This window comes from Zonotrichia leucophrys, chromosome 1 (assembly GCF_028769735.1).
Source record: "Zonotrichia leucophrys gambelii isolate GWCS_2022_RI chromosome 1, RI_Zleu_2.0, whole genome shotgun sequence".
Classification (NCBI taxonomy): Eukaryota; Metazoa; Chordata; class Aves; order Passeriformes; family Passerellidae; genus Zonotrichia; species Zonotrichia leucophrys.
In genome coordinates this window covers 28,591,013-28,615,320 of record NC_088169.1, presented here as the reverse complement: position 1 = coordinate 28,615,320, position 24,308 = coordinate 28,591,013, and the positions used below count along the sequence as shown (strand labels likewise).

General features: G+C 40.8%; 1 protein-coding gene across 1 annotated transcript in view; it reads left to right on the top strand.

Annotated features, from left to right (window-relative positions):
* Positions 1-24,308, top strand: part of LOC135446301 (pinopsin-like) — a 78,033-nt gene that overhangs the window by 46,836 nt on the left and 6,889 nt on the right. The window contains exon 4 of the mRNA XM_064710080.1: positions 9,493-9,726. Within this exon, the coding sequence (XP_064566150.1) occupies positions 9,493-9,726 (234 nt within the window). The remainder of the gene's footprint in view (positions 1-9,492; positions 9,727-24,308) is intronic.

The window sequence follows — 24,308 nt, the reverse complement described above, 5'->3', positions numbered from 1 at the left end:
TTTTCTCAGTCTGCATTAATTTTTGGGATTTCTCCAACCTGTGTGCAGCATCTGGCATTTGGACTTGCTGAATTTCCAAAACTTAGTGTTTGGACAATGTTGTCAGTCATATGGTGTGATTATTGGAGCTGCCCTGTGCAAGAGCTGGAGTTGGACTTTGATCATCCTTTCAAGAGTATCTCGTGCATTTCTCTTTCTAAAACCAAGCTGTTAATGCAACCCAAGTGATAGCAAGCCTTTACACCTTTAATCTTCTCATGTTCACTGATGCTAGAAAATCCACAATGAATAAAGAAGGTCAGGATAAAACATGAATTATCAATGATGAGAGCAACACCATGAGCTCCTTGTTTAATATATGGGAATGTGTTCACTGTGATAGTCAAATTGCTGCTAAAAGCCCTTTAGCAATAGAAAAAAAATCCTGCATCTAAGAGGATTATGGTGTTCCTTAAGTCAGCCATAGAACTTGGCATGATTTTAGCATCAATAGCAGTTATGCTTTAAGGGCACTGTACAAAGCTGTGAATTTTGTATTTAAAGCATCAGTTCACCTTGAGGCATTAAGGCAGCTAATTCCCATTTCAATAACAAAAATTTACAATAAAACCAGTTTTCAGCTGATAAAATATCCTTCCCGTGGACTTAAATTCCTACACTTAACAGTGACATAAAATAATATGGCCCCTTGTGTGGTTTTATGGCTTCTGCCTTCTGTATTTGTTGCTATTACCACACTATGTGGCCCCAGCTGAGCAAAATGCTCATGTGCATGTTTAAATCTCAGTTTGCTCACTGAATATATAAGTGTAAATGCTTTGCAGAGTCAAGGCCCATTGAATTCTAAGATGACCCAAAATAGATGTTTCTGTTCACTCTCCATTTCCACAGGACAATATATCTCTTCAGTGTTCAATTATTTTGAACTGAGCCACCTCACTGCTAACAAAGGACACATTTATTTTTTAAGCCAGTTGTCATGGTTTGAGCCTGGCACAGAGCCAGTGCCCCCATGAAAATGCCTCACCCTGGTGTCTGCTGTGAGATGTGACCAGGAATAAGCAAAACAGGCTCCAACTTAAACATAAATAACACTTTATTACCTAAAACTACAGGAAAAAATAGGAAAGACTATAAGGAAAAGAAAAAAAATTGAAAACCTTACAAAAACCACTTTTCCTCCTCCCCACTCCCTGACTTTCCCAATCCAATACATTCTCTCAAAACAACTGCTCAGCCTTGGCCCACACATTAGTATACTCAAACTGCAGTTCATGGAGAGGAAAAGGAGTCCTTCTTGTTCCATAGGCTTCTCGTGGAGACACACTGAGACCCTCGTGTGCTTCCCTGTCACTCCGGCACCGCCCGGAAAGTCCATTTGCCGCTTGTGACATGTTCCTTCCATGCTCAGTGCTCTCACCACCGAGACATGGATCAGAGCTGCTTTTAGGGTGGTCTTTCAAGGATGCCTTGTCTCACTCCAAAAAGGCACAGTCTCTGCTTTTGGGACAACTGTCCCCCCCATATATTTCCAACCCCCTGGGGCCGGGGGGTCCTCACAAATGAACCCTCCTGGTTTTGAGGCACTGCCTCCCCCTAAATGCAGTCTGTGTCACAGGAACAACTGAGTCCATGGCTACAAGAAAACGTCCAGCCCAAAGGCCACTCCAAATCATCTCTCCCCATCCAATCATCTCCACAAACTCTGGGCCAAAGTCATCTTATCTCTCATCTCCCTTCTTATTCAGCTTCGAGGAGGATTAGCATTTTTGCAAGGCCCCAATCATGCAAGAAAGGGTTAAAAGTTTTCAGTCTCTGTCTGTCGGACGGCTCCCACGCACGCTGCCCACACGCTGCCGCTGCGGCCGGGCAGTCCTCCTCCCCCTTCTCGCTGGCTGCTCTCCTGCTCTCCTGGGGGGGGGGGGGAAGAGGGGGGGGGGGGTGGCGGGCTGCCCGCTGGCTCTTGGGGCTCCCCCACCCTTCCATCCTCGAAGCCCCTCTGTCCAGGCCCTGGCCCCAGGCCTCACCGCATGGCTGTCCCCTCCCCCGCCCAGCAGCAGCGGGCCGGGCGGGGAGAGAGATCTGACCTCCTCGCCCGACGAGTCCCAAAGAGGAAATGCCAGGGCAGTGCCCTGCTTTTAACCCCTGTGTATTCTCGGAGGTGTGTCCAAACCCCACATGGCTACACCAGGTGTCAGTATGAAACCCAAAACCTTCATTGGTTTGACCACAGCTTCCCAGAATTCTCACTCCTTCCGGGTCAACCCATGACACTCCACCCTTCACCTCCGAGAATACACTTTCTAAAATTATCAACAGGACTACAAAACACTTCTACACAACAATACCTTAGATTCACTATGACTATTCATCTACCTTAACTTAGTACATGCTTTCCTTATTCTTCTTGGTCTCATCTCACAGCTTTACTTCATCATTCTCCCGTGATTCGATTCCCGGTCAGGGAACCAAAAAATGTCATGGTTTGAGCCTGGCACAGAGCCAGTGCCCCCATGAAAATGCCTCACCCTGGTGTCTGCTGTGAGATGTGACCAGGAATAAGCAAAACAGGCTCCAACTTAAACATAAATAACACTTTATTACCTAAAACTACAGGAAAAAATAGGAAAGACTATAAGGAAAAGAAAAAAAAATTGAAAACCTTACAAAAACCACTTTTCCTCCTCCCCACTCCCTGACTTTCCCAATCCAATACATTCTCTCAAAACAACTGCTCAGCCTTGGCCCCACACATTAGTATACTCAAACTGCAGTTCATGGAGAGGAAAAGGAGTCCTTCTTGTTCCATAGGCTTCTCGTGGAGACACACTGAGACCCTCGTGTGCTTCCCTGTCACTCCGGCACCGCCCGGAAAGTCCATTTGCCGCTTGTGACATGTTCCTTCCATGCTCAGTGCTCTCACCACCGAGACATGGATCAGAGCTGCTTTTAGGGTGGTCTTTCAAGGATGCCTTGTCTCACTCCAAAAAGGCACAGTCTCTGCTTTTGGGACAACTGTCCCCCCCATATATTTCCAACCCCCTGGGGCCGGGGGGTCCTCACAAATGAACCCTCCTGGTTTTGAGGCACTGCCTCCCCCTAAATGCAGTCTGTGTCACAGGAACAACTGAGTCCATGGCTACAAGAAAACGTCCAGCCCAAAGGCCACTCCAAATCATCTCTCCCCATCCAATCATCTCCACAAACTCTGGGCCAAAGTCATCTTATCTCTCATCTCCCTTCTTATTCAGCTTCGAGGAGGATTAGCATTTTTGCAAGGCCCCAATCATGCAAGAAAGGGTTAAAAGTTTTCAGTCTCTGTCTGTCGGACGGCTCCCACGCACGCTGCCCACACGCTGCCGCTGGGGCCCGGGCAGTCCTCCTCCCCCTTCTCGCTGGCTGCTCTCCTGCTCTCCTGGGGGGGGGGGGGGGGGGGGGGGGGGTGGCTGGCTGCCCGATGTCTCTTGGGGCTCCCCCACCCTTCCATCCTCGAAGCCCCCTCTGTCCAGGCCCTGGCCCCAGGCCTCACCGCATGGCTGTCCCCTCCCCCGCCCAGCAGCAGCGGGCCGGGCGGGGGAGAGAGATCTGACCTCCTCGCCCGACGAGTCCCAAAGAGGAAATGCCAGGGCAGTGCCCTGCTTTTAACCCCTGTGTATTCTCGGAGGTGTGTCCAAACCCCACTGGCTACACCAGGTGTCAGTATGAAACCCAAAACCTTCATTGGTTTGACCACAGCTTCCCAGAATTCTCACTCCTTCCGGGTCAACCCATGACACCAGTGAACCCTCTTTTTCCAGGATTGCCTATTTTAAACAAAAAAGTATTTAATCCCCCTTATTATTAATCTGTACAGTACTGGATCTGGGGTAGCTCACACTGAGAAATAGATTACTTGGAGAGTATGTTTCCTACAGCTATTCAGAGCTTTACATGCTTTTGAGGTGTGGTTGGTTTTTTTCTCCTTTTTTCCTTGTTTTGCCTGAGGACAGAATCCACAGAGATGGGAGAGGAGAAAGCTCATCACAACTGACATTTCAGTCACTGCTGTGTTTGACTGCAAGGTTTAGTAGAGGTTTGTTCATACTGGTAAATGGAGGCCATATCTGATTTTCGGTTCCTTTTGTTGTCTTACTTGACTGGTTCAGGATGGAAGAAGAATGCTCTTTTTCCAGCTTTTTCCTCTACTGCAGCTTTTGCATAAAAAGTCTAGATTCCTTCTGTTCATTTCTAGAAGCCATAGCAGACTAAATGTTCAAAGATTGGCAGACTTCCCTCAGATGGTAATGAATCTTTTACTTATGTCTGGTTTTGGTAGTACTGTCGAATACTTGATCATGTCAAAACAAGCACTTAAAGCTGATACTGAAAGATGCTGGTGGCAACAAACACTGCTGCTCATAAATAGCCTTTTCTTCACAGTGCAGTTCTGAAATAGTGAAGTAAACATGGTTATATGAGTGCAAGATGCGCAAATACAGATCCAGGAATAATGTATCAGCCGTGATGAAAAAAGCACTTTGTGCCCTGTTTCCATATTGCTCGTTTAGAGTGAGCTACATAAAGGATGTTTACAGCACCCACTATTTAGGTACACAGAGTATAGGAACTGATACTATTTTTTGTCTTAATAAATATCTGGAGAAACAGAAAGTGACTTGAAGAACAAAACATACAAACAGGATCCCTGGTTTCTAAGATGTTATGGTGTACATGGCCCCTGCTTGAAGTGGCTCTGAATGGTACATATTCTCTCAATCTAGTGGTTAGATGGATGGGGTGCCATATGTTCTTCACAACCTTTCAAGATGTTCCCAGCTGAAAATGGGTGCAATTAAAATATGAAGGAAATACTTTTTGAGAAAAAGCACATAGCTACATTAAGTAAGGAGCAGAGACTAGGGTAAATGTGACAAAGAAAACACAAGGGAATTCAAAACACTCAGATTAGATCTTCATCACTGAAGCTTCCCCTTCTTAACAGCAAACTTTGGCCCAGCTCCCTTGCCTTACATATGTAAAAAACCCCAGCTTGCCCATGGGTGATGGGAATATGATGGACTGACTGTATATGTGCCTCTGGCACTGTCGGCCTTGCAGCTCCCCCAGTCTCTGTGAACAAACATTCAGATCTTTCCTGGCACCTTCTTCTGAGTGGGTGTAAGCGTGACCAGTATGCCCTTGGTCCCATAAGTCATACCCAGATAAATCCAGAGAGAGCTGAGCAAGGGGCTGCAGTAGGTTTAACTTTTGGCTCTGGAGCACAGGAAGGGGCAGGCTGTCCCCTTGGGTAAGGAGCTGCTCAGGGCTTTTCTCCACATGAAGCTGTTTGATGGTTAAAAAAAATTTTTAAAGCAGAAAATCCCTGACCAGAAGCAGGTAGCTGCTGTCTTCTTTAGTCTGGGCATGAAAGCTGCAGTGTTTGGTCTGACAAAAGCCCATGGAGTCAGCTGTGGTTGCCAAATGGCTGCTCCCTCCAGGAACAGGCTGACTGAACCCATTGACTTGGACAGTGATGAGATCTTGACTTACTAGATTGGGTAACCAGAACCTGTTACCTTAAAATAATTTCCTATGACCTGCAGTCCTATTATCAGTACAACAGTGTTTATGTGTTTGGAAGGTTTACTTGTTTTCTGGAAGGACAGACCCATTCTCTTTTCTCTTTAAAGAAAAGACAGACTTGTTCTCCTTAGAGGAAGTCAGGCTTCCTCTAGGTCATACCTTTTCTGTGGGTCCTTGTGATGACAGGCCCACACATTTGCCTGCATCCAGTTTAAAGGCTTTTCTCTCTCCTGGCACAGTATCTGTCATAACAGATATTTTGAATCCTTTTCTTTAATCTCCAACCTAACAATCTCCACATTTATACCAAAAGCTCTTTGCATCTCTTTTTACTAACATCCTCCATATCCACATTGTAAGGTCTCCTTTGGTTTACGACCTCTCTAGATTTTCACCAGTGCTATTGAAATTTTCTATGCTCTGCTCAGAGCTCCCCAATTTCATCTTTTCCAAAACATGGAATAGCAATGCAGCCCATCACTTGTTGAGTAATGTATCTGCTACATCTTGCCAGCTGCAATGCCGCTTTTGAGGTCAACCAATCAATGTGTCACTTGTCCTACTTCTGAGGACACTCCTACCATGCCAGCCTCCTCACTGATGGCACCCTGGCTTCTCCCTCACCCTGTGGCCTGTCGCATCTAATGTATGTGCTCAGCATGCTGCCCTAGTGATCTAAGTAGTGGTATTTTTTGTGTCAGATTGACTTGAAAAAAGTGTTGGGTATATGTGAGATGCAGCATGGCTGCAGGGCAAATCCAGACCAGAGATAATTGTGCCGCTGTTACGCTCAGTGCCTGAGATTAGACAAGCTTGCCTCTCGCTGCCTCCAGCTGAGTTCTGAAAAACCAAAACATTTCTGTTACTTCCCAGGATGAAAGCAGGGGAGAAACACAATTTCCTCATTAAAACCCCCTCGACAACCAATCCCCCAATCTTCTTTTCTTTAAATATAGTGGTTTCCCAACCTTTATATTGCTAAATATCACCGGAGATGATCTTTGTTCCGGAGAAAACAGCTGAATTTATAGCAAATCCTACATAAGTACAATCTGATCCCAATTTTTGGCCAGTATTTCTTGTGCCACTTTAAAATGTGGGTTAGATCTTCTAAGTATTTTAAATTCATATTATATATACTCTGTATGTTCGCATTTAGACAGAGATTCACAAGCTCAGCTATTCTAGAATGTTATTCAAATCTAGTTTTTGTCATCACTATCATGCTCTTCTACCAGCTGGATATCCAGGGAGGCATTTCCATTTGACTACTGAAAATACAGTGTAGCAATTGTGTAAATTTTCCAGTAGTTTTAAAATAAAAAATAGAATTATTTTCATTTTAAAATATCTACTGCTTTTTCACCTGCAGAAGTGTAATCTTTCTGTAGGTTACATGAACCCAGGTTACATCTTGCTGGAGGCCTTCCAGTACCTATAAACAGACAAATTTTAAAGGTAACACCTTCTAAAGGTGGGCTGCAAAACTGCAAAGACAACGAAACCAAAAGTGTGAGGACAAATATGGTACATGATTTCAAAACTTCCCTTCCTATGGAAATGACATAAAGATGTGAAAGGGGAAGGATACATGCCAAAATCACATCCATAGCCACTTTACTTTTAGACATCTTTCCTTCCTTCATTTATGGTCTCTGTTTTGTCTGTGCAGACGGTAAACTCCTACAAAGTTTCAAGATATGCATCTAAACACAGAGAAAAAATGTGTTGCCTGATCCTTCTGTGTTTATTGAAGATCTTCAGTTGTGGATGCCATGGCTAACTGAGGCTTTGCATTCCTGGGTTAATATTTGATTTGTAGCATAGCTGTAGCTCACATGGGATCTTGGATTCATCAGTCAGGGAAATTTCCCATTAGTCATTAAAAATTTAGTTCAAATAAGCAATACAGGATTGGACCATTATCTATTATTAATTTTTTCTTCAAGCTAAAGTAATTATAAAATAAACGTAGTCCTAAGTCTTCTCAGAAAGGAGAGACTTTATTTTGTTATTGCCTTTTTGTGGAAAATCATTAAAAAATAGGCAGGAAAAATACTTACTAGTTTTGGACAGGCAAAGTTAGTGTGTGTTTCATTTACAGGAACATTTCTATTGAAACTCCAGATAGAACCAAGCGCTCTAGAAGCCTGAAGTCATAATGAACTAAAAAGAAACTGTAACCATATTACTTTGCCTTATACAAGCACTATATATGTGTTTAACTCACAATCTGTTACATAAACACATATATTATGCAAAAAGACCCACACTACAAAGAAGTACAAAAAGCTCTATTTTCTTGGCATGCACCAGGTATGTGTCAGGCAACAGCAAATGACATTTGACTGGGATGGTTGGTGACTTTCACCACTAACTGTGCTCTATTAATTTACTTGAATCAGTTTAAACCTATTGATTTAAAACTTATTTTTTATTATTAGATTAAGTAAAGTTTGTATGTTTTCCATTACACAGAGCAGCTTTTTTGCTTATTTGTGTTCGTAGTTTTACATGGGCTTAATTCCCCTGGGTGCAATTTACTATCACGTGCTGCATTCAAGAGGCAAGAAGACCTTCAAGTGGACATAAATTAGATTTGGCTGAGTACAAGGCTCAATCAATATAGTTTAAACATTTGAATAGTTCCTCAAGTCCTGCTGGCACATCTGGGTTTGCTAAACGGTAAAGCTGAGGAATCAACTATAACCTCAGGAGACCAGTGAGCTGAGTTTCCATCTAGAGTCAGTGGAGAGAGAGTCTCTAAAATTAACCTCCTTGCAGAGTTTGCTTTTGATTTTTAGGGAATGAGCATTCCTCACTGTTGCCACCAATGCACTCAGTTGCCCAAACACTGGAAGAGCATTCTGCAGCTCTCTACAGAAAAATATATTCACACTAAGGCTTAAAAATAAAAGTTGGCTGTTATTTTAATGTTAAAGCTTTATCTTAGATCTCTAGACTCCCAAAGGGCATGATGCTTCAATCCAGAATAGGTTAAAGGAGAATAAATTTTGAAGCACAGATTATAAATACTTCCACAGCAGATTTGCCCACACACTGTAACTACTAGCAAATTCCTGGTTACAAGATAGATTCTTGTACCATCACTTTGAAACTGCCCATTTACATCTGCTTTTCTTGCTTATCCAATTCTGCTCCATTTCCCCAAAAAAACCAATGAACCACAATGAATCAGCATTCAGCACACTTTTTTTAAGAGTACAAAAATCTGTTCCTGATCATTATCAGGAGTGAAACCCATTTACCAAAATGGTTAAGTACCTGTAAGAAATAGTCTAGAAGGAATGAATCCTACCATTTAGAACTTGATCAAGTGATTCAGCATGGCTTGTCTGGTCTCCCACTCCAAGTATGACCATGGCTAACACTATGCCAGCCCAGCTGAGGCCTTATCTAGGGTTGAAAAGATCCAAGGACAGAGATACCAAGCACAGTCCCAGTGTTGCTCTGGTATTTCCACACCCTTTACAGAAAATACTTCTGCTGGTTCAGATGTGCTATGTAAAGCCCCTTCATCTCAAGCAAGTTCTGTGTACCGGCATAATTTGAATGAAAACATGGCACATTTACACAAAATTCTGTACCTTAAAAGCAACTGCAAATGACTTAACATCTCTTTAGGACTAAAGGCTTTGACACCTTTCTGTATTTGCTCCAACCTCCGCTGGGACTCTGGTTTGTGCTGGCATGCAGTGTGGTCTCTGCAAAGCTTCCAGTAGTGCCTGATGGAGATTATTAAAGTCTTTTCACTGCATTCAATCACTTCTGGGTTTGCATTTGTTTTGCTTCTGGAACTACAGTGTTGATTGTTATTGCTGATCCAAGACCAATAGTCCCAGCTTGCTCATGCAGTCAATCCAACAGCTCTGCTTGTTAAATTTTCTCTCTTTTTAAACCTCTCCTTAGGTTGGGAAAATCCACAAGAATGCTGCCCGCAAAAGAGAATACCACGTCCTGTTCATGGTGATCACTACAGTTATCTGTTTCCTGGTGTGCTGGATTCCATATGGGGTTATAGCATTACTTGCAACATTTGGCAAGCCAGGTGCTGTGACTCCAGTTACAAGCGTCATACCTTCCATCCTAGCAAAAAGCAGCACTGTTTGCAATCCCATTATCTACATACTTATGAATAAGCAGGTAAGACATGCATTATTTTTAAGGTGTATTTTCTTCAGGGTCCATCAGATACTCTTGACCGTTGTGACTACCTGTCTTATAGATATATCTTTAAGGACCCTGAAAGCTTGTCCAAACAATACTACTGTTTGCAAACAGCATATTGCTAGATAGGAAGAACAGAAAAATGTTAAAATGTTTGCTTACTGAAATTGCTTGTGTTCTTCTGAGGGCACACTGGGTATTAGTGTGTATCCTTCAGAGTTAGTTGCCATAAACCTTTACAAGAGGAATACTCAAACATTTGTTAAGGTTAAGGAGTGGGGGGAAAAATGGGCAAGGAGACAAAGGGATTTCATGACCTTGAAAACAAAATAAAGGAGACCATTTTTAAATACCATTTTCATGATAGATCCCCTTGAAACTAAATATCATTGCAATTACTGTTTTTGTGGACATCTACATCCTTACTGTTAAATTCGCAGTTCGTCTACATGCCAAAATACATAATGAATTTTGTCTCATGAGCACCAAAGCATATTCTAAAATACCTACATCCAGTCCAGGTCTCTCATTCCTGTAAATGCCATTATCAGTACTCAAAAGTGAGCCTCCTAATGTTTCTGCATTGACAATTCTGACTCTAAAGTTTGATAATGGCAGATCTGGAAGTGTTAAATTGTTTTGCAGTAGGAAATCTGTAAAAAATATGCATAGTTTATGAAAACTTTTTAAATTGGATTATGTGTTGGAGGTTGTTCTGTATTCTTTCCTCACTGTGCCCATTACAAAGCAGAGAAACACCCTTAATCTTTTCTTGCTCAGTGTATGCTGGAGCCCACCCTTAATATTTATCAACAGCACCAATATATTATCATGGAGCTGAGACAAGGGAAGAGTTAAATGTAACAGCCAAATATATTCAAGTTTTGCCACAGCCTGAGATCATTCTTGTCCTGCTTCACCTAACCTAAATTTTTTAAACAGTGAAAGAATCTACTCTTGAAGTTTGAGGGGGAAATCTCAAGCAAGCTGTGAAACCTCCTTGAAATCAGAAGGAAAAAGTTCTGTTGCCTTCCCCAGGACCAGGGCTTCATTTCCAATGTCTAGTTTGAGCTGACATTGGAGTAAATAGAACATTCCATTTGAAAAGTGTTAATGCTGAAGAAAACCAGTAACTTTTTCCCTTTACCTTTTACAATTCTTATGAAAACCTCTCAACAGCAGCATCTGTCTTGCTTAATTCTCTGAGCATTTTGACTGAGGTCCTTGACTGAGAGATAATCTGATTGTGCTATGATCACTGGAGCAGGTTATATAATATTGATAACAGATACATTTTGGCATTGTCTTAACACATGGAGATGTGATAAGCCATGCTGAAGGGGAGGCGCTTGGTTAGATTTGGGATAGATACTTTTTAGTAATCAAACCAAAATGATAGTTAATGTGCAGCATTAACCTGCAGCTCTCCTCTACTGTGCTACTGTGTATTAGCAGTGAAAATAATTGTTTTTAACTGACACTGAGAAATGTGCTTTGCTCAAGAAGGTGAAACCCATCCTTTTGTCTGTTCCTCCTTTCAGAACAGGAACAATAGTAACACCCCCATACAATGCATCACTGGTGTTCTTGGCACCTCTGTAGTTGTTCTCACGCTTTCTTGTAAATTTAACACCTCAAGAAAAGAAGTTGTTCATCTTCCTGGCACTCATCTTTCCTGGTCTTCATGCTTAGCTGAGAATTGTCACGGAAGGCTGGTGCCTGCCAACACAGAAATTATCTGGTCTGCATTTTTCACAGTTCTCTGTTTGCAGATGTGAGGTACCACAGTACAGAATTTACTCCTGCCCCTTCAAAATACACAGAACATAGGGCAGAATTGTTAGCTCTCTATGTATAAGTCTTTTTGCTCTGGGAAATGCCCCAAAGATTCAAAAATGTTGTTGGTTGACTGCAGTTGTAGTGTTAGCTTCCAGCTGTCATAAATCTCTGCAGAGTATTGTGGAACCATCAGCCTCTGAGTCAGCTTTAAAACTCATCTTAGACAGCACATCTTTAAATTAACTCTCAAGCAGTCCCTGAGTCACTTTCATGGTCCTGGAAATCTAGAGAAATAGTTTTGTCTTTGGCATTGCCTACTGCACTGACCTGAGGTGGTAAATCACTGAGGAAAAAAAAAGTGAATTTCTTTCCAGCTGCAGGAACTGCCTCAGATGGGATGGCATGAGGAATGTTGCTGTCCTTCTTCCTGTGCTGCATTGTTTAAGCTGGAGTGTTACTGGGCTCATAACATGCCAGGCAGACATCAAGAGTCACTGACAAAACTAAAGCACTAAACTGCCCGAGACCAAATGATACTGGGGTGAAGCTGGAGGAGACAGGTAGAGGAGATCCCATTTTCCCTGTTCTCTCTTTATGGAAGGCTCTTTTGGCCCTTGGCAATATGACTGATTGTGCCTGGGACAGCTACCCCAAGGGTCAGGTCCCAAAAAGGCAGCACACAGCCAAGCAGCTGGGCAAGGTCAGCCTGCACTTTCAGTGCATCAGTCCTTTATAATTATATAGTTAATGTAGTTGTGCAGATTTTGTTTCATCTTCTCCTACATCTCTCAGTGTCTTTTATTCCCATCACACATCCCTGTCAAGTTCCCATTGTTCAAACTTCCACCCATGCAGACACCCCAAACAGATTTTTAATGACAGCTCTGACTGCCTTCCTTTCACCATGATGGTGCTGACAGAACCCTGCTCTTTCCATGTTACATGCAAGCAGGTACTAGGCATTCACTCAGGAGATATGGAGCTTCTCTGTAGCCATGGGTTTTCTGCTGAGGAGGTGGGCACTGGATGAATCCTGCTGTTGTGGATCCACAGAACAGCACAGGAACCCCAACATGGAAGTGCTTTCTGGGTGGTACAACTGTGCATGAGGTCATACTGCACTAAGAAACAGGGATTATTAGCTGGATAGCCTAATGGTGAGGCAGATTCAGAGGTTAACCTTGTTTTTATGTGCCAGAAATTCATTTTTTATTGACATAGAAGTCAGGATACTAATAACTAGTGTTCAAGAAGGTGTGGTTATGGATGAGATCACAGTGAGATTGAGTGAATCTCCGCTCATTTCACAAAATTTGAAGATGGCACTCAGAGAAAATAGGAATTTGCTGCATTGCTACTGACAGCCACATTTAAGTCAAGTTTAAACCTGTATCACTTATAGACCTAGAGAACCAATTGTTTGAAAACCACAGATGAGATTACAAGTCACAATCTTTGCTGAAGCAAAATAGCCTTGCTCCCCTGCAACTCATGTTGCTCAGATAGTGCACCTAAGTCTCCCTGGACTGCTGAAACTCAGGCTGGCACATCTAATACTCTGTTGCATATTACAATTGGATAAAAGGTTCACTCACACCATGTGATCAGTAATGTGCTGTTTCTGGTGTCAGAAAGTGCCTCTGAGCAAAATAAGGAGGAACAGTGTGAGGAAAGGGATGTATTAAATGTGAATATAAGCCCCTGATTAGTGATTTGATTTCTAGTGTCTGTCTTCTTGTATTAAAATAATCCACTTTTAAAAAATAGGCGACCCTGTCGTTTTCCCCAAGGATCTTGAGAAGTGATACTCAAAAGAATATACACACTTTCTTAAAAGTCATTACTACTGTGACCTTTCCAAATTTATCAAGTAATGGAGCATGATGGGTAAGGGAGAAATTAAGGAGAAATAATGATAAAATTAAGACATCTTTTTTTTTTTTTTTTCTGAAGAGATTTGAATAATAATGATAATGATGTACTTAGGGAGTGTTCCTCAATGGGACCTGAGCTCAAGATCACACATCAGTCACCTCCCAGGCACCTCTGCTGTGGCTCTGACAGTCCCCAGGAAAATGTGTCACCTCCTCTTACCTAATGACTGCCTTGTTGCTCAGGGCAGCCCCCTCTTCCAGGGCCTTTGTGGAACTTCCCAGCTGCCAGATGAATAAATAAAGAGCTTTTCTGTCCATAATAATAATCTATTTGTTCTCTCTATATGCAGTTTTCTAGCACCCCTTTTCAATCCTTCTTGATCTTACTTTTTGCACTGAACAGGGAGAAATGCAGATGAGCTTTGGGACAGGGAGATATACATGATCCTGATAAAAAAAAATTAAATAACCTTAACATTCCTCCACTGGCTGTTATAACAGCTATATTTTCAGTCATTTTTCATGGGGTATTTTGCAGTTTTCAGTATTTCTAACAAAAGGAAATGGCTAACTTTTAAGGCTGGGGTAATACAGGTGTAATCAACAGCGTATTTTATAAGTTGCTCGTTTTCATGTTTGGAAAGAGAAGATATTTTAGCTATGTGAGAACTGAACTACAGATCCAGAAAGACAGTGTGCAATTCAGGCACAATTGTGCCAAATTTCATTTTATACAAAATTGGGACAGTTCTATTAAGTCCTGAAAAGAGTCCTTGTTTGCTTAGTTCAAACCTTTGAGAGGTTTGTGGAGTTACCATAGAATTTATTATCTTGTTATAATTTTTCATTAAAATTCACTTAGATTTCAATACTCATGATCTGCTTTTCTTTTCCCTCTTTCACTGGTAGCTAAGCTGTCTTTGAGTAATTAATAGTCGAAATAGAATGGCACACCCAAGCTCTTCAGTTGAAAATAGGTCGAGTCAAATTGATCTCTTACTGCAGAATACTCTACTATAGTACAGCTCAGAAATGTTTTGACTTTATTTCTCTGCCAACATGTAGTGTTATGACTTTCTAAAGCAGAGGGGCAAAGAAAAAAAAGGCCTCAAGGGCACCTTTGCTGCTGTTATAAGGTATAATTGCATTTCACACAGTAAGTTTTAAATTACTTTATGAATTTCTCTTGCAGCTCATGACAAAAAGATCAGTTCAGGTAAATAACTTGGCCATTTAACTAGGGCTCCAAGCAACCCCAGCCAGACTTCATGCTGCCCCAGGCTATATCCTTTGATACATCCTGTCTATGTTGACATGTTCTGCCTGTCCTGGACTGGCTTCAATATCACAGAAGGGTTTAGAACTTTCTTCTTTTAGACCCATGGCAAAACTAGGAGCAGGAAGCCAGACCACCTCTTAGGCAAGCAAAATACTGAATAAAGTTGAAAACTAATGCAGATGAATGATGAAGAGAAACACTGGATAAGCACATGTTTTTAACTGTGTGATGATTTTCACTTTATGGCTAGGGAATGCATTAATGGAAATGAAAACCAGTTAAAAGATACTTCTTCTGGAAGGCACAGACAGTAAAGAGAGCAATATCTCTTTAAATCTTATTTTAAACAGGACCTAATATGTTAATGTTCCTTCCTGTATTGCTCCTGTCATAGCAAGAGAGATACATGAGGCTTCACAGAAGTGGGAAGAGACCTCCACATTACACGAGGAAAATAAATGGGTTGGAAATCAAGGGGAAAATACAGTGAGCAGGGTTTGTAGCAAATGATGGGATCCTTTGTGGTCCATATCCACTCTGCAAAAGAAGACAGGTATTTCTGAAAGGAGAAGAGTTCCACCTTTAACATTAAACCTGAAGGATAGATTGATAGATAAATGGAAATTTCCAGTATTCAGAGCTTACTGTAGAGCAAGAAATGTGGTATGTTCACAGCTAAAAGAAAGGTGTTAGGATTTTTTTGTAAGCAAGGTCTCTTGGTAGTCTCATTGCTCTTGCAAGTGGACATCATAGGAAGCTCAGCCAAAGTGGTGTTTCTTTGCTGGCTTCACAGGTACATCTGTCCTCAAGGGAGAGTCTAGAGGGTCAAGAGCTCATCCAGTCCTAAGAGAAATACAGAGGGGGGAAAGGATGAAATACAAGCAATTGTGCTGTTTCTCACTTTCCATTACTGCAGCGTGATCTAGAAGTTGGGTGGAAGCATTTGGCAGTTAAGTTTTTTTTCTGAACTGATTTCCAAGTTTGGTGTGGACAGTTAAAGTCCTACAAAGGCATATGTGATCCACAGGTAATCTAAACTTGAGCTACTCTTCAAAATGGCATTGCCAAGCCACACTGAATAGATGGATGTCACAGGATCTTCTGTTGCAGTGGCCTAAGCTGCAATGGCAGGTCAGGGATCAGAATCAATTTTAGCCCACACCTTGGTTTGATTATGGTCAACCATTCATTTAGCCTCAGGATTCCCCATTTCAATATTCCTGGTTTTCTATAACATGTCTAATGTTATGTTTTAAAAGTAGGACTCCAGTTAAGCATTTAGTACTACTTACCACTTCAAAGCTGAATACAAGCACAGGTTGGGTGAAGAAAACAGAATGCAGCATTCTGCAATGCAGTGCAATGCAGCATATTAGATAAACAAAGATTTTAGTTGTTTTATGACAGCAGTCAAATTCAACAGATGAAAAAATATTGAAAAAGTAAGCACAACCCTGGCAGTGACAGAGTCTCTAACTTTTGCTCTCCTGTTCAATAACTGAGTAATCTTTTGTCATATGATAGTGGCATAATACTAAAATTTTATTCAGAGCAGGACATTTTTTCTACGTATTATGTCAATTGAGATTACTTCTCAGAATTTTACTGTGTGTACCAGGCATATTTTTGCAGTCATATATCTTACTAAGAATTGAAGCAACAATTGTTTCAGATTAGATGGATGGAGAAAAAACAAAATGGGTTTTCCTAGACAGAGAATATTTTCCAGCATTTATGTAACCTCCGCTAAAGAAATATTTTTAATTGAGTTAATCTTGGTATCCTTGTGAAGCATATGATTATCATCATCCTAGTCCTACAGCAGGAGAAATTTGAGGATTAAAAGTTAGATTAATGCTCAGACTCTCACGAACTTGCTTGACAATTCAAATTCAAATCTGTAAAACTTTGTTTTATGATTTTATCCTGATGTCCTTCTTCCTCCAGGGCAAAAAATCTGCTGTACTCAAAGAAATAATCATTGCCACAGTATGGAAAATACAATATAAAACTGTACTGGGCCTGTAATTCATTAGAATAACCTCCTTTTCATTATAAACAGCATAATTTAATGCAATTCAGAAATCTGACTGTGCCCAAATGAAAATAAATTTGAAGGATCATTGTCTTTTGAAGTAGAAGCTATTACAGAGCTTTGTTCCCCTGATGTTTAGTATAATAACTGCTCTCAAACTAAATGTATTTGTATCTAGTTTATACATCTGTATTTCTCAAAAAGCCCTTCTTCTTTGGTAGTTGTCTTTTCCTCATGCTGGGATACCATAAACAGATCACTTTCTACCCTCACATTGCTAGTGTGAACTAGTTTAGTTCTTTTCATAATTTCATGTTCAAAAACAATATTCCAATTATAATTTTGGTATCATGCTTGGAACTGGGTATTTAATTTGGGAAACTTTTTAGGCATTCACTGGATGTTAATAGAGAACGAACACCTCAATGTAGTAGGAGTTATCTTGTTTCTGTCTTGTTTGCAGTGTCTAACTCTCTTGATTATTATTATCATCTTCAGAATCTGAACTGAGAACAAGAACATCACCTCTACAGTGGCCTCTTAAATCCCTTTATCTAAATTAGAATCAGATTTTCAGAAATAGAAATATACACAAGAGTTCTGCCACATTAGGAACAACCATTGCATGCTGAGTACTTTATGGATGACCTTGCTTCAGAAGTAATGTTCAAACCCTGCAGGGAAAACACTTACTCAAGACCTTACAACTCACCCAAGGCTTTACAGGACTTCTGTGTTTGCTGGCTTTAGGCCAACAGAAATTCACTACAAGCAGGATTCAAAGGTCAACCAAAAACTTATATCACTTGCCTTCCTTTTCACCTTCACCACTCTTCACCTCTCTCACAGCAAGCACCAGCTTGGAATCAAGGATTTTCTATGTGAATTAGAAAAATAAACAGGCATGTTTGTCACTTGTTAGTCAACTTCATAGTAAAGGATTTTGTCAGCATGAAATGTGGCTTTTTCAATATTAGAGAAGCTATTAATTTGGCCAATTTTATTTTCAGTGGGGAAAAAAAAAAGGAAATTTCAGCTCAGATCTCCATGCTTAAGCTTCTACACCTTGGATCTTTTCAAAAGTATCTACTTTTGAAGAAGGACAGTATCTTTCACCCAGCAGATCAAGCTGTCTTATCAGAATGCATCCCTCATGTGGCTCAGCAGTGGCTCAGTGAGGGGGAGGTCATGCAGTGAAATGGAGCCCAGCCCAGTGATCTAATTTATAGGGGGACAGTCAGAATGAAGTTGAACTATAAATCCATCAAAACATCTACATGCAACTGGATATTTTAACAGTCTGCAGTTTTGTCTGGAATTTTTTGATAATTTGTTTTGGTTTTGTTCAATATGATAAAGAAATTAGAGAAGAATTAAAAATTTCGTCAGAAGAGAAATTCTGATTTCTCAGCCCAAAGGGTTCTGTTATTGCATTTCTCACACATAAAACCAAATGACTGCTACAAAAACACGGTGACAAATCAACCCCCTCTAGGTAATTTCTAATTCTGCCTTGATTAAAATCAATACCTAATTGCTTGCAAACCAACATAAAAGTAAAACCCAGGGAAGACTCAGTCCTCATCCTTTATACCCACCACTTACTGTACTGCACCTCTCATTTCTTGATAAAGTATTAAGTGCCCTCATCCAGCAGTAGAATGCTTATCTGGCAATTAAAAGGTTCTTCCAGCATTCCCATATCAAAGAACTTCCTGTATTTCATTCATAGAAATTGATGGAAATGTAATTTTGGGCAACAGAAGCAACAGGGCAGGTAGTCAGTAAATCTAGGGGAGGAGGAGGCTTGTAAGAACCTATGTTTTAGCCAAAGGTAGAATTAATTAGTGCCAAGGAAGAAGAATCAGTAGGCAAAATGTCCAAGAGCTGCTGAAGTTTCTGTGTGTGTGAGTGAAAAGAATGCAAGAGTGACCAACACTCAAGCAAAAAGACTGAGAAATTCACAAGGGAAGATGGCCATTGGTATTTTACTACAAAATAACCTCATGGAAAGAGCACTTTGGATTTCTTTGTGCAGTGTTCTGGGCATCAGCCTTAATGAAACTCTGTAAGGAACATCTGGAAGATCTGCTTTCCCTAAATGTGTTACATAGCCAGAGACAGGGAGTTAATAACCTAGTCCCCCAAAAAGAAAACCACCCAATCACAAACACGCCCCCAACACAGTAAGATCACATTTGTACAAATATTTTATAATGTACTGTATTTATAGCAAGATTGGGGCAGGAGTATACCAGCATAAACCCATCAGAGTCAGCCATAGTCTTAATTTTAATCCATTTGGGCTGATCTAGAGTTCATAGCTGAAGAATTGAAAATAAAAGAAAAAACTAGGTCAGCAGAACAGCATATTAACTGTAACTAAACAAACACATAGATTTTTCAAGTGTCAAAATACTTCTCATTGTTATGCTTTGAACTTTCAGCAAAATGAGAGTTATTTTAAAATTATCTGGGAATCACTCATCCCATATTACAGTGGTAATAGACCCTTCATTTCTCCTTACAAAATAGAATGTTACTGTAGGGACTGGTAAATTTGCTGCTGCCTCTGTTATTCAGGATCCATCAATCACACTGCAAAACCCTAAACAATCTAACTTATGAAATGGGAATAGGAAACAGAGGGAGGATCTATTTTTCTTGCTATTCACTGATGTTCCTCATCTTGATTTAGGAAAGTCTTAGGTTTCTTTTATGTAGGAGGAATTAACTTCACATGCTACTTGTATTGTATACTGTATGTGTTTAGTAACTCTGTTTAAGGCCAGGGAAGAGCATTTATGAGATAAATATGCCAACTGGTTTTCCTGCAGTGATAAACCCATTGAAAGCAACCATGTGCTGTGCATTGAAGACACAGGAGTATTGTTAATATTTGCTTTCATGTGCATAATCAATCCCTTTGAAGTTCAGCAGCCATGCTGATTACACTGAAGTATGGGCAAAGAAAGTTTCTCCCTGTTTCCTCTGACAAAATAACTATCCCTACTTTATGATCCCTTCAGCTTTGATCTCTCACTTAGTTAACTTAATATGAGAGCACGTGTTTCATGGGGACTTATCTAAAAGGAGTATTTTAAGATAATTATCTGAATAGCATGTTATAACCATGAAAATGAAGCAATATTTCTCAGACATGCTATATGCTCTGTTGTTTCTGCCTTCCTTGCTTTTCTACCATGGAACAACTCCGTTAATATTATTTTGATAACAGCTTACACATTTTCTTCTTAGCTGTACTTCCTGGGATGCTACAACTGCTCATTAAAATGCCTAATGTCCTGACAGCTACATTCAGCCTCATGCATTTGTAAAGTCTAAATTAGACCCATCAGATAACTTATAATTTCATTTGTATAGACAAAAGCAAGCACTGGAAATAACTGAAAAACAACCCAACATTCCAAAGAGGAATATTGCTAGGGCAGAAAAATAATGGTACTTGATCCAGCTGGAAGCATCAGCTAAGACTCCTATCCCTTTTAGTGAAACAGCAGGCTCAGAAACAGGTCCAGAACAAAGCCTTCCCCATTTTTCCTTTTTGGTCAACTGTCTTCTTCATGCTCAGGACACAGCACTTTATATAAACCTCCTGGCTCATGTGCCTCATGGGCAGTAGGGCTGGGCCTGGGGGTAGACCTCTGGCACATCTAGGTTGCCCAAGACACATGTTGCACGTTTCTTGCCTTAATTTGCAAAAAATTTTTCATTTGGCAAATGAAAAATTGACATTTTGCTTGTCTTAGTCCAAAGTGTAGATACTTTAGACTGAGAATGCTACCTGGTTTACAGAACATCAGACAACTCACAAGTCATGAACTCTGACTTCTTGGGGCACATTCACGTTATGCTTCTTATAACTGCTATCAGCAAACAAGAAGATAAAGATAAAAAATTTTATATTAAAAGATAAAACAAAGCCTTTTAGATTTATGCAAACCAAAACAATCCAGAATTGCCCAAACCTCTTCCATTAACAACACTCCCACCCCAAGGGGCCTCACTTCCATAGGAGACAAACCTGCTGCACACAGTAGCAGCAGTACAGGATGCAGCCAGTACAACCTCTCCATCAGTGCTCCAGGAATGAGGGTGGAAAACAAGCTCCGTTTAGAAGGTGGGGCAGTAAAATATTTTAATTAGGCAGCTCAGTTGCAGTCAGACAACTGACTGGGAGCAAGGTAATTAACAGCAGCTGACACAGCCTGGAGTCAGCACTGGCTGTGGTTTTCCCCTCTGGCTGCTTCCATAAAACCAAGGCACCTGTGATGCCTATTGCTTGCCTTCCATAACCCTCAGGGTTCTGGAGTCCTCTCACAAGCTTATTAGGAATTATTGCTACAGTAATTATCCCCTACCTGTCAGCATCTTGGAACCAAGTAGAAATTTGATTTGTATTTGTCTATGTGCAGAAACAGGTCACCAGAGGAAATTAGTTGTCTTATTTCAGTTATCATACAGATGACTATAAGCACAGGGAGGAGGTTGTTCAGAATGTAGCACTGTAACCTTGTTAGTCTTTTCTCAGTTAAATTTGTAGGATTAATTTTTTTACAAAGAAGCTGAACTCCAGCACGAGTCTGTTGTTAGCTCTGGTATAGTTCTTCATTTTAAGATCACATCCCAGCACACTAAACCTGACAGCAGCAATATAAGCACCAACAGATGAGTTGGGTTTCTTTCAAAAGTGCAGAAAAAACCGTAAGAAAACAAAATGCCAAACCCAAGTTACTATTAGGAAAAAGCCACAGTCCTGCCTATCTGTTATGGTACATCTTCTAGCTGTTTCTTTCTGTTTTCTTGGTGTCTTTCATAACTCTTTGTCTCTCCCCCTTCCTTTTACTGGACTTCTATTTAATACTCTCTAAGAATCCAGCAATCAGATCAGCAATGATTCCCCCTGTGATCTGTCACAACCTACTTGTGCTGCCAGTCTTCTGCTGGCTATTCTGCCACCAGTTTAAAAAAAACCCCACTATATTACTTCATTATAATACTTCTCAGTTAGTTTAATATAATCAGTTAATATTTTTATCAAACTAAATACGCATTTACTTAGCTGTATTTTAGGAAAAGACAATAACAGGGCTTATTTGCCTTGGTTATTAAGGCATGAAGACTTGGGGTCAGACTATGCTTCCATAACAGTACTGCCATTTCCTTGAAGTGCAGTCTTTGGAGTAACTTACTGTGTAAGAAAGTAGAATCTAAAAAAACAAGGAAGGATACCTATATGGAGTAGACATTGGTAAATTTTGGGGTACAGCAGATAAATCCATGCTATTCTGATGAAGCAATCAAATTTGTGACCCTGGAAAGACCAAGATACCAGAAAAGCTAGCACAGAAGTCCTGGAAAACAAACCACAGGTGGTAGTCCTCTGTTCACACTGATTGATGCAGTCCCACTGTAAGATACTGTTTAATCACTGCTGCAGGTGCAGTTACCTGCAGAAGATGGTGGATGTGATTATAGTAAAAGACTGAACCCTCCCTTGATTGATTAGCTGTTCTTATCACAGTATCACAGAATAGTTTGCGTTGGAAGGTCACTTTTAAAGCTCATCTAGTCCTACCCCCCTGCAATGATCAGGACCTTCTTCAACTCAGACAGGTTGTTCAAAATCCCATCCAATCTGACCTTCAATATTTCTAGGCATGGGGCACCTACCACCTCTCTGGACAACCTGTTCCAGTGTTTCACCGTGCTTATCATAAAAAATTTCTTTCTTGTATCTAGTTAAAATCTACATTAATTTTGATTAAAACCAATCCTTCTTGTCCTACTGAAACAGGCCCTACTAAAAAGCCTGTCCCACCTCTCTTATAAGTCCACTTTAAATACTGAAAGGCCATAATAAGGTCTCCGCAGAGCATTCTCCAGGCTGAACAACCCTAACTGTCTCAGCCTTTCCTCATAAAAGAGGTGCTCAAGACCTCTGAACTCTTTGTGGGCCTCCTCTGGATTTGCGCCAACAAGTCTACGTCCTTTTTATGCTGGAGGTCCCAGGTCTGGATGCAGCACTCTAGCTGGGGTCTCACCAGAGCAGAGGAGAGGGGGAGAATCACTTCCACAAGTTTGTGCTGCAGTCAAGACAGCAAGCTGAATTAAAAACCCTGAGATATGTCTTCCAGCCAAATCACAACAGGCAAGCTAATAATGCAAATAAACAGACCAAAATGTCTGTATGAAGTTTCACCTGTCCATAGAACTATGTCCCTAAGAACTACTGAAGTGAAACACAGCTGGCTTCTATGAGTAAAACAATAAAAGGTACTTCCAATAAAGGCATGTTGTTCAAAAAAGGGCAGTACAATTTTGGGAATAAACCTGAAAATGAGTTGCCTCCAAGGTTCCCTGAGATACTATCAGAAAGGTAATGTCACACCTCCTCTAGCTGTCCCTGCTGAAGAATAGTGTGTAAGCAAGATGTCCTCTGTAGCCCACACAATATAGTCAATGGATTTACACCTCCTACTGAGGTACAGTTTGAATGCAGTGAGACAAGAATGTCGTCTCTGATGTCACAGACAGTGAAGGTGACTGAGCATTTAACAGACAGTGAGCACAGTGGTCATATTTTCTTGCTAGTTTTTTAAATAAATAAAGGAAAGTGGCTGGATTTAAAAGGTATCAATTAGTTGCTTCATGCATAGGTCCCAGCATTCAGTTTATCCTCTAGAGTGTCTCACTGATGTGAGTTTTCTGAGAGGTGTTACTTGCATATCACAGCAGTAACTAGCCCCTCAACACTGCCTGTCAGGAGCTGGTGCAATACACAGGATGAGCTGTGTGATTACTGTCTGCCAGGAGAGTACATGATGGCAATCCAACTGTTATCATTCCACTAATGTGTAACCAGCTGTCTTGTTGGCAAGGGCTCAAGATGAGTCCCTGGGATGAAAACACTGATTAGCACCTCCACTGGTCCAACTCAGGCCTCTCTGTAGTTCAAGCACTACCAAAAAGCAGCAGTATGCCCCACATTTAATGGATGTGAGCTGGCTTGTTGTGGTTGAATTATGAGTACTTATCATAGACTGAAGGGAAAGTTACATTTTCCCTTTGCTAAATTGTTTTTAATTTTAATTAATAATTTATTAAAAAGCCTGTTCTCCCTTAGAGACAACACTGAATGGGTAGCACAGCCATTCAGCTGAAGTCTACCACCATTTCAAGTACATCACCAAGTCATCAGAGCATGACCTCCAAACCTGACAATCCATGACCTCCTTGCTTGACAATCACCAGAAATTTACTGCTCAGAAATTGACTGAGCAGTATGGTGAATACATTGTCCCAGGGAATCCTAGCACATCTGCTCGGGGGCACATGCTCACTTTAGAATAAAACTGGCTTTACAATATTTGCCTCTTTTATGTAGTTTACTGTGATACTTCCTTGTCAGATTAGCTGTCCATTTCCATTTCAGATCTCATTGAAATTGTGGGCAGAACTGACAGGCACCTTCCCTGTTTTGTTCCACCTGTATTTCAGTGTCATTCATTTAAGGCAATATGAAAAGACCAGCACTCCTAAACAAATGAAAACAAATGTTTTATTTACA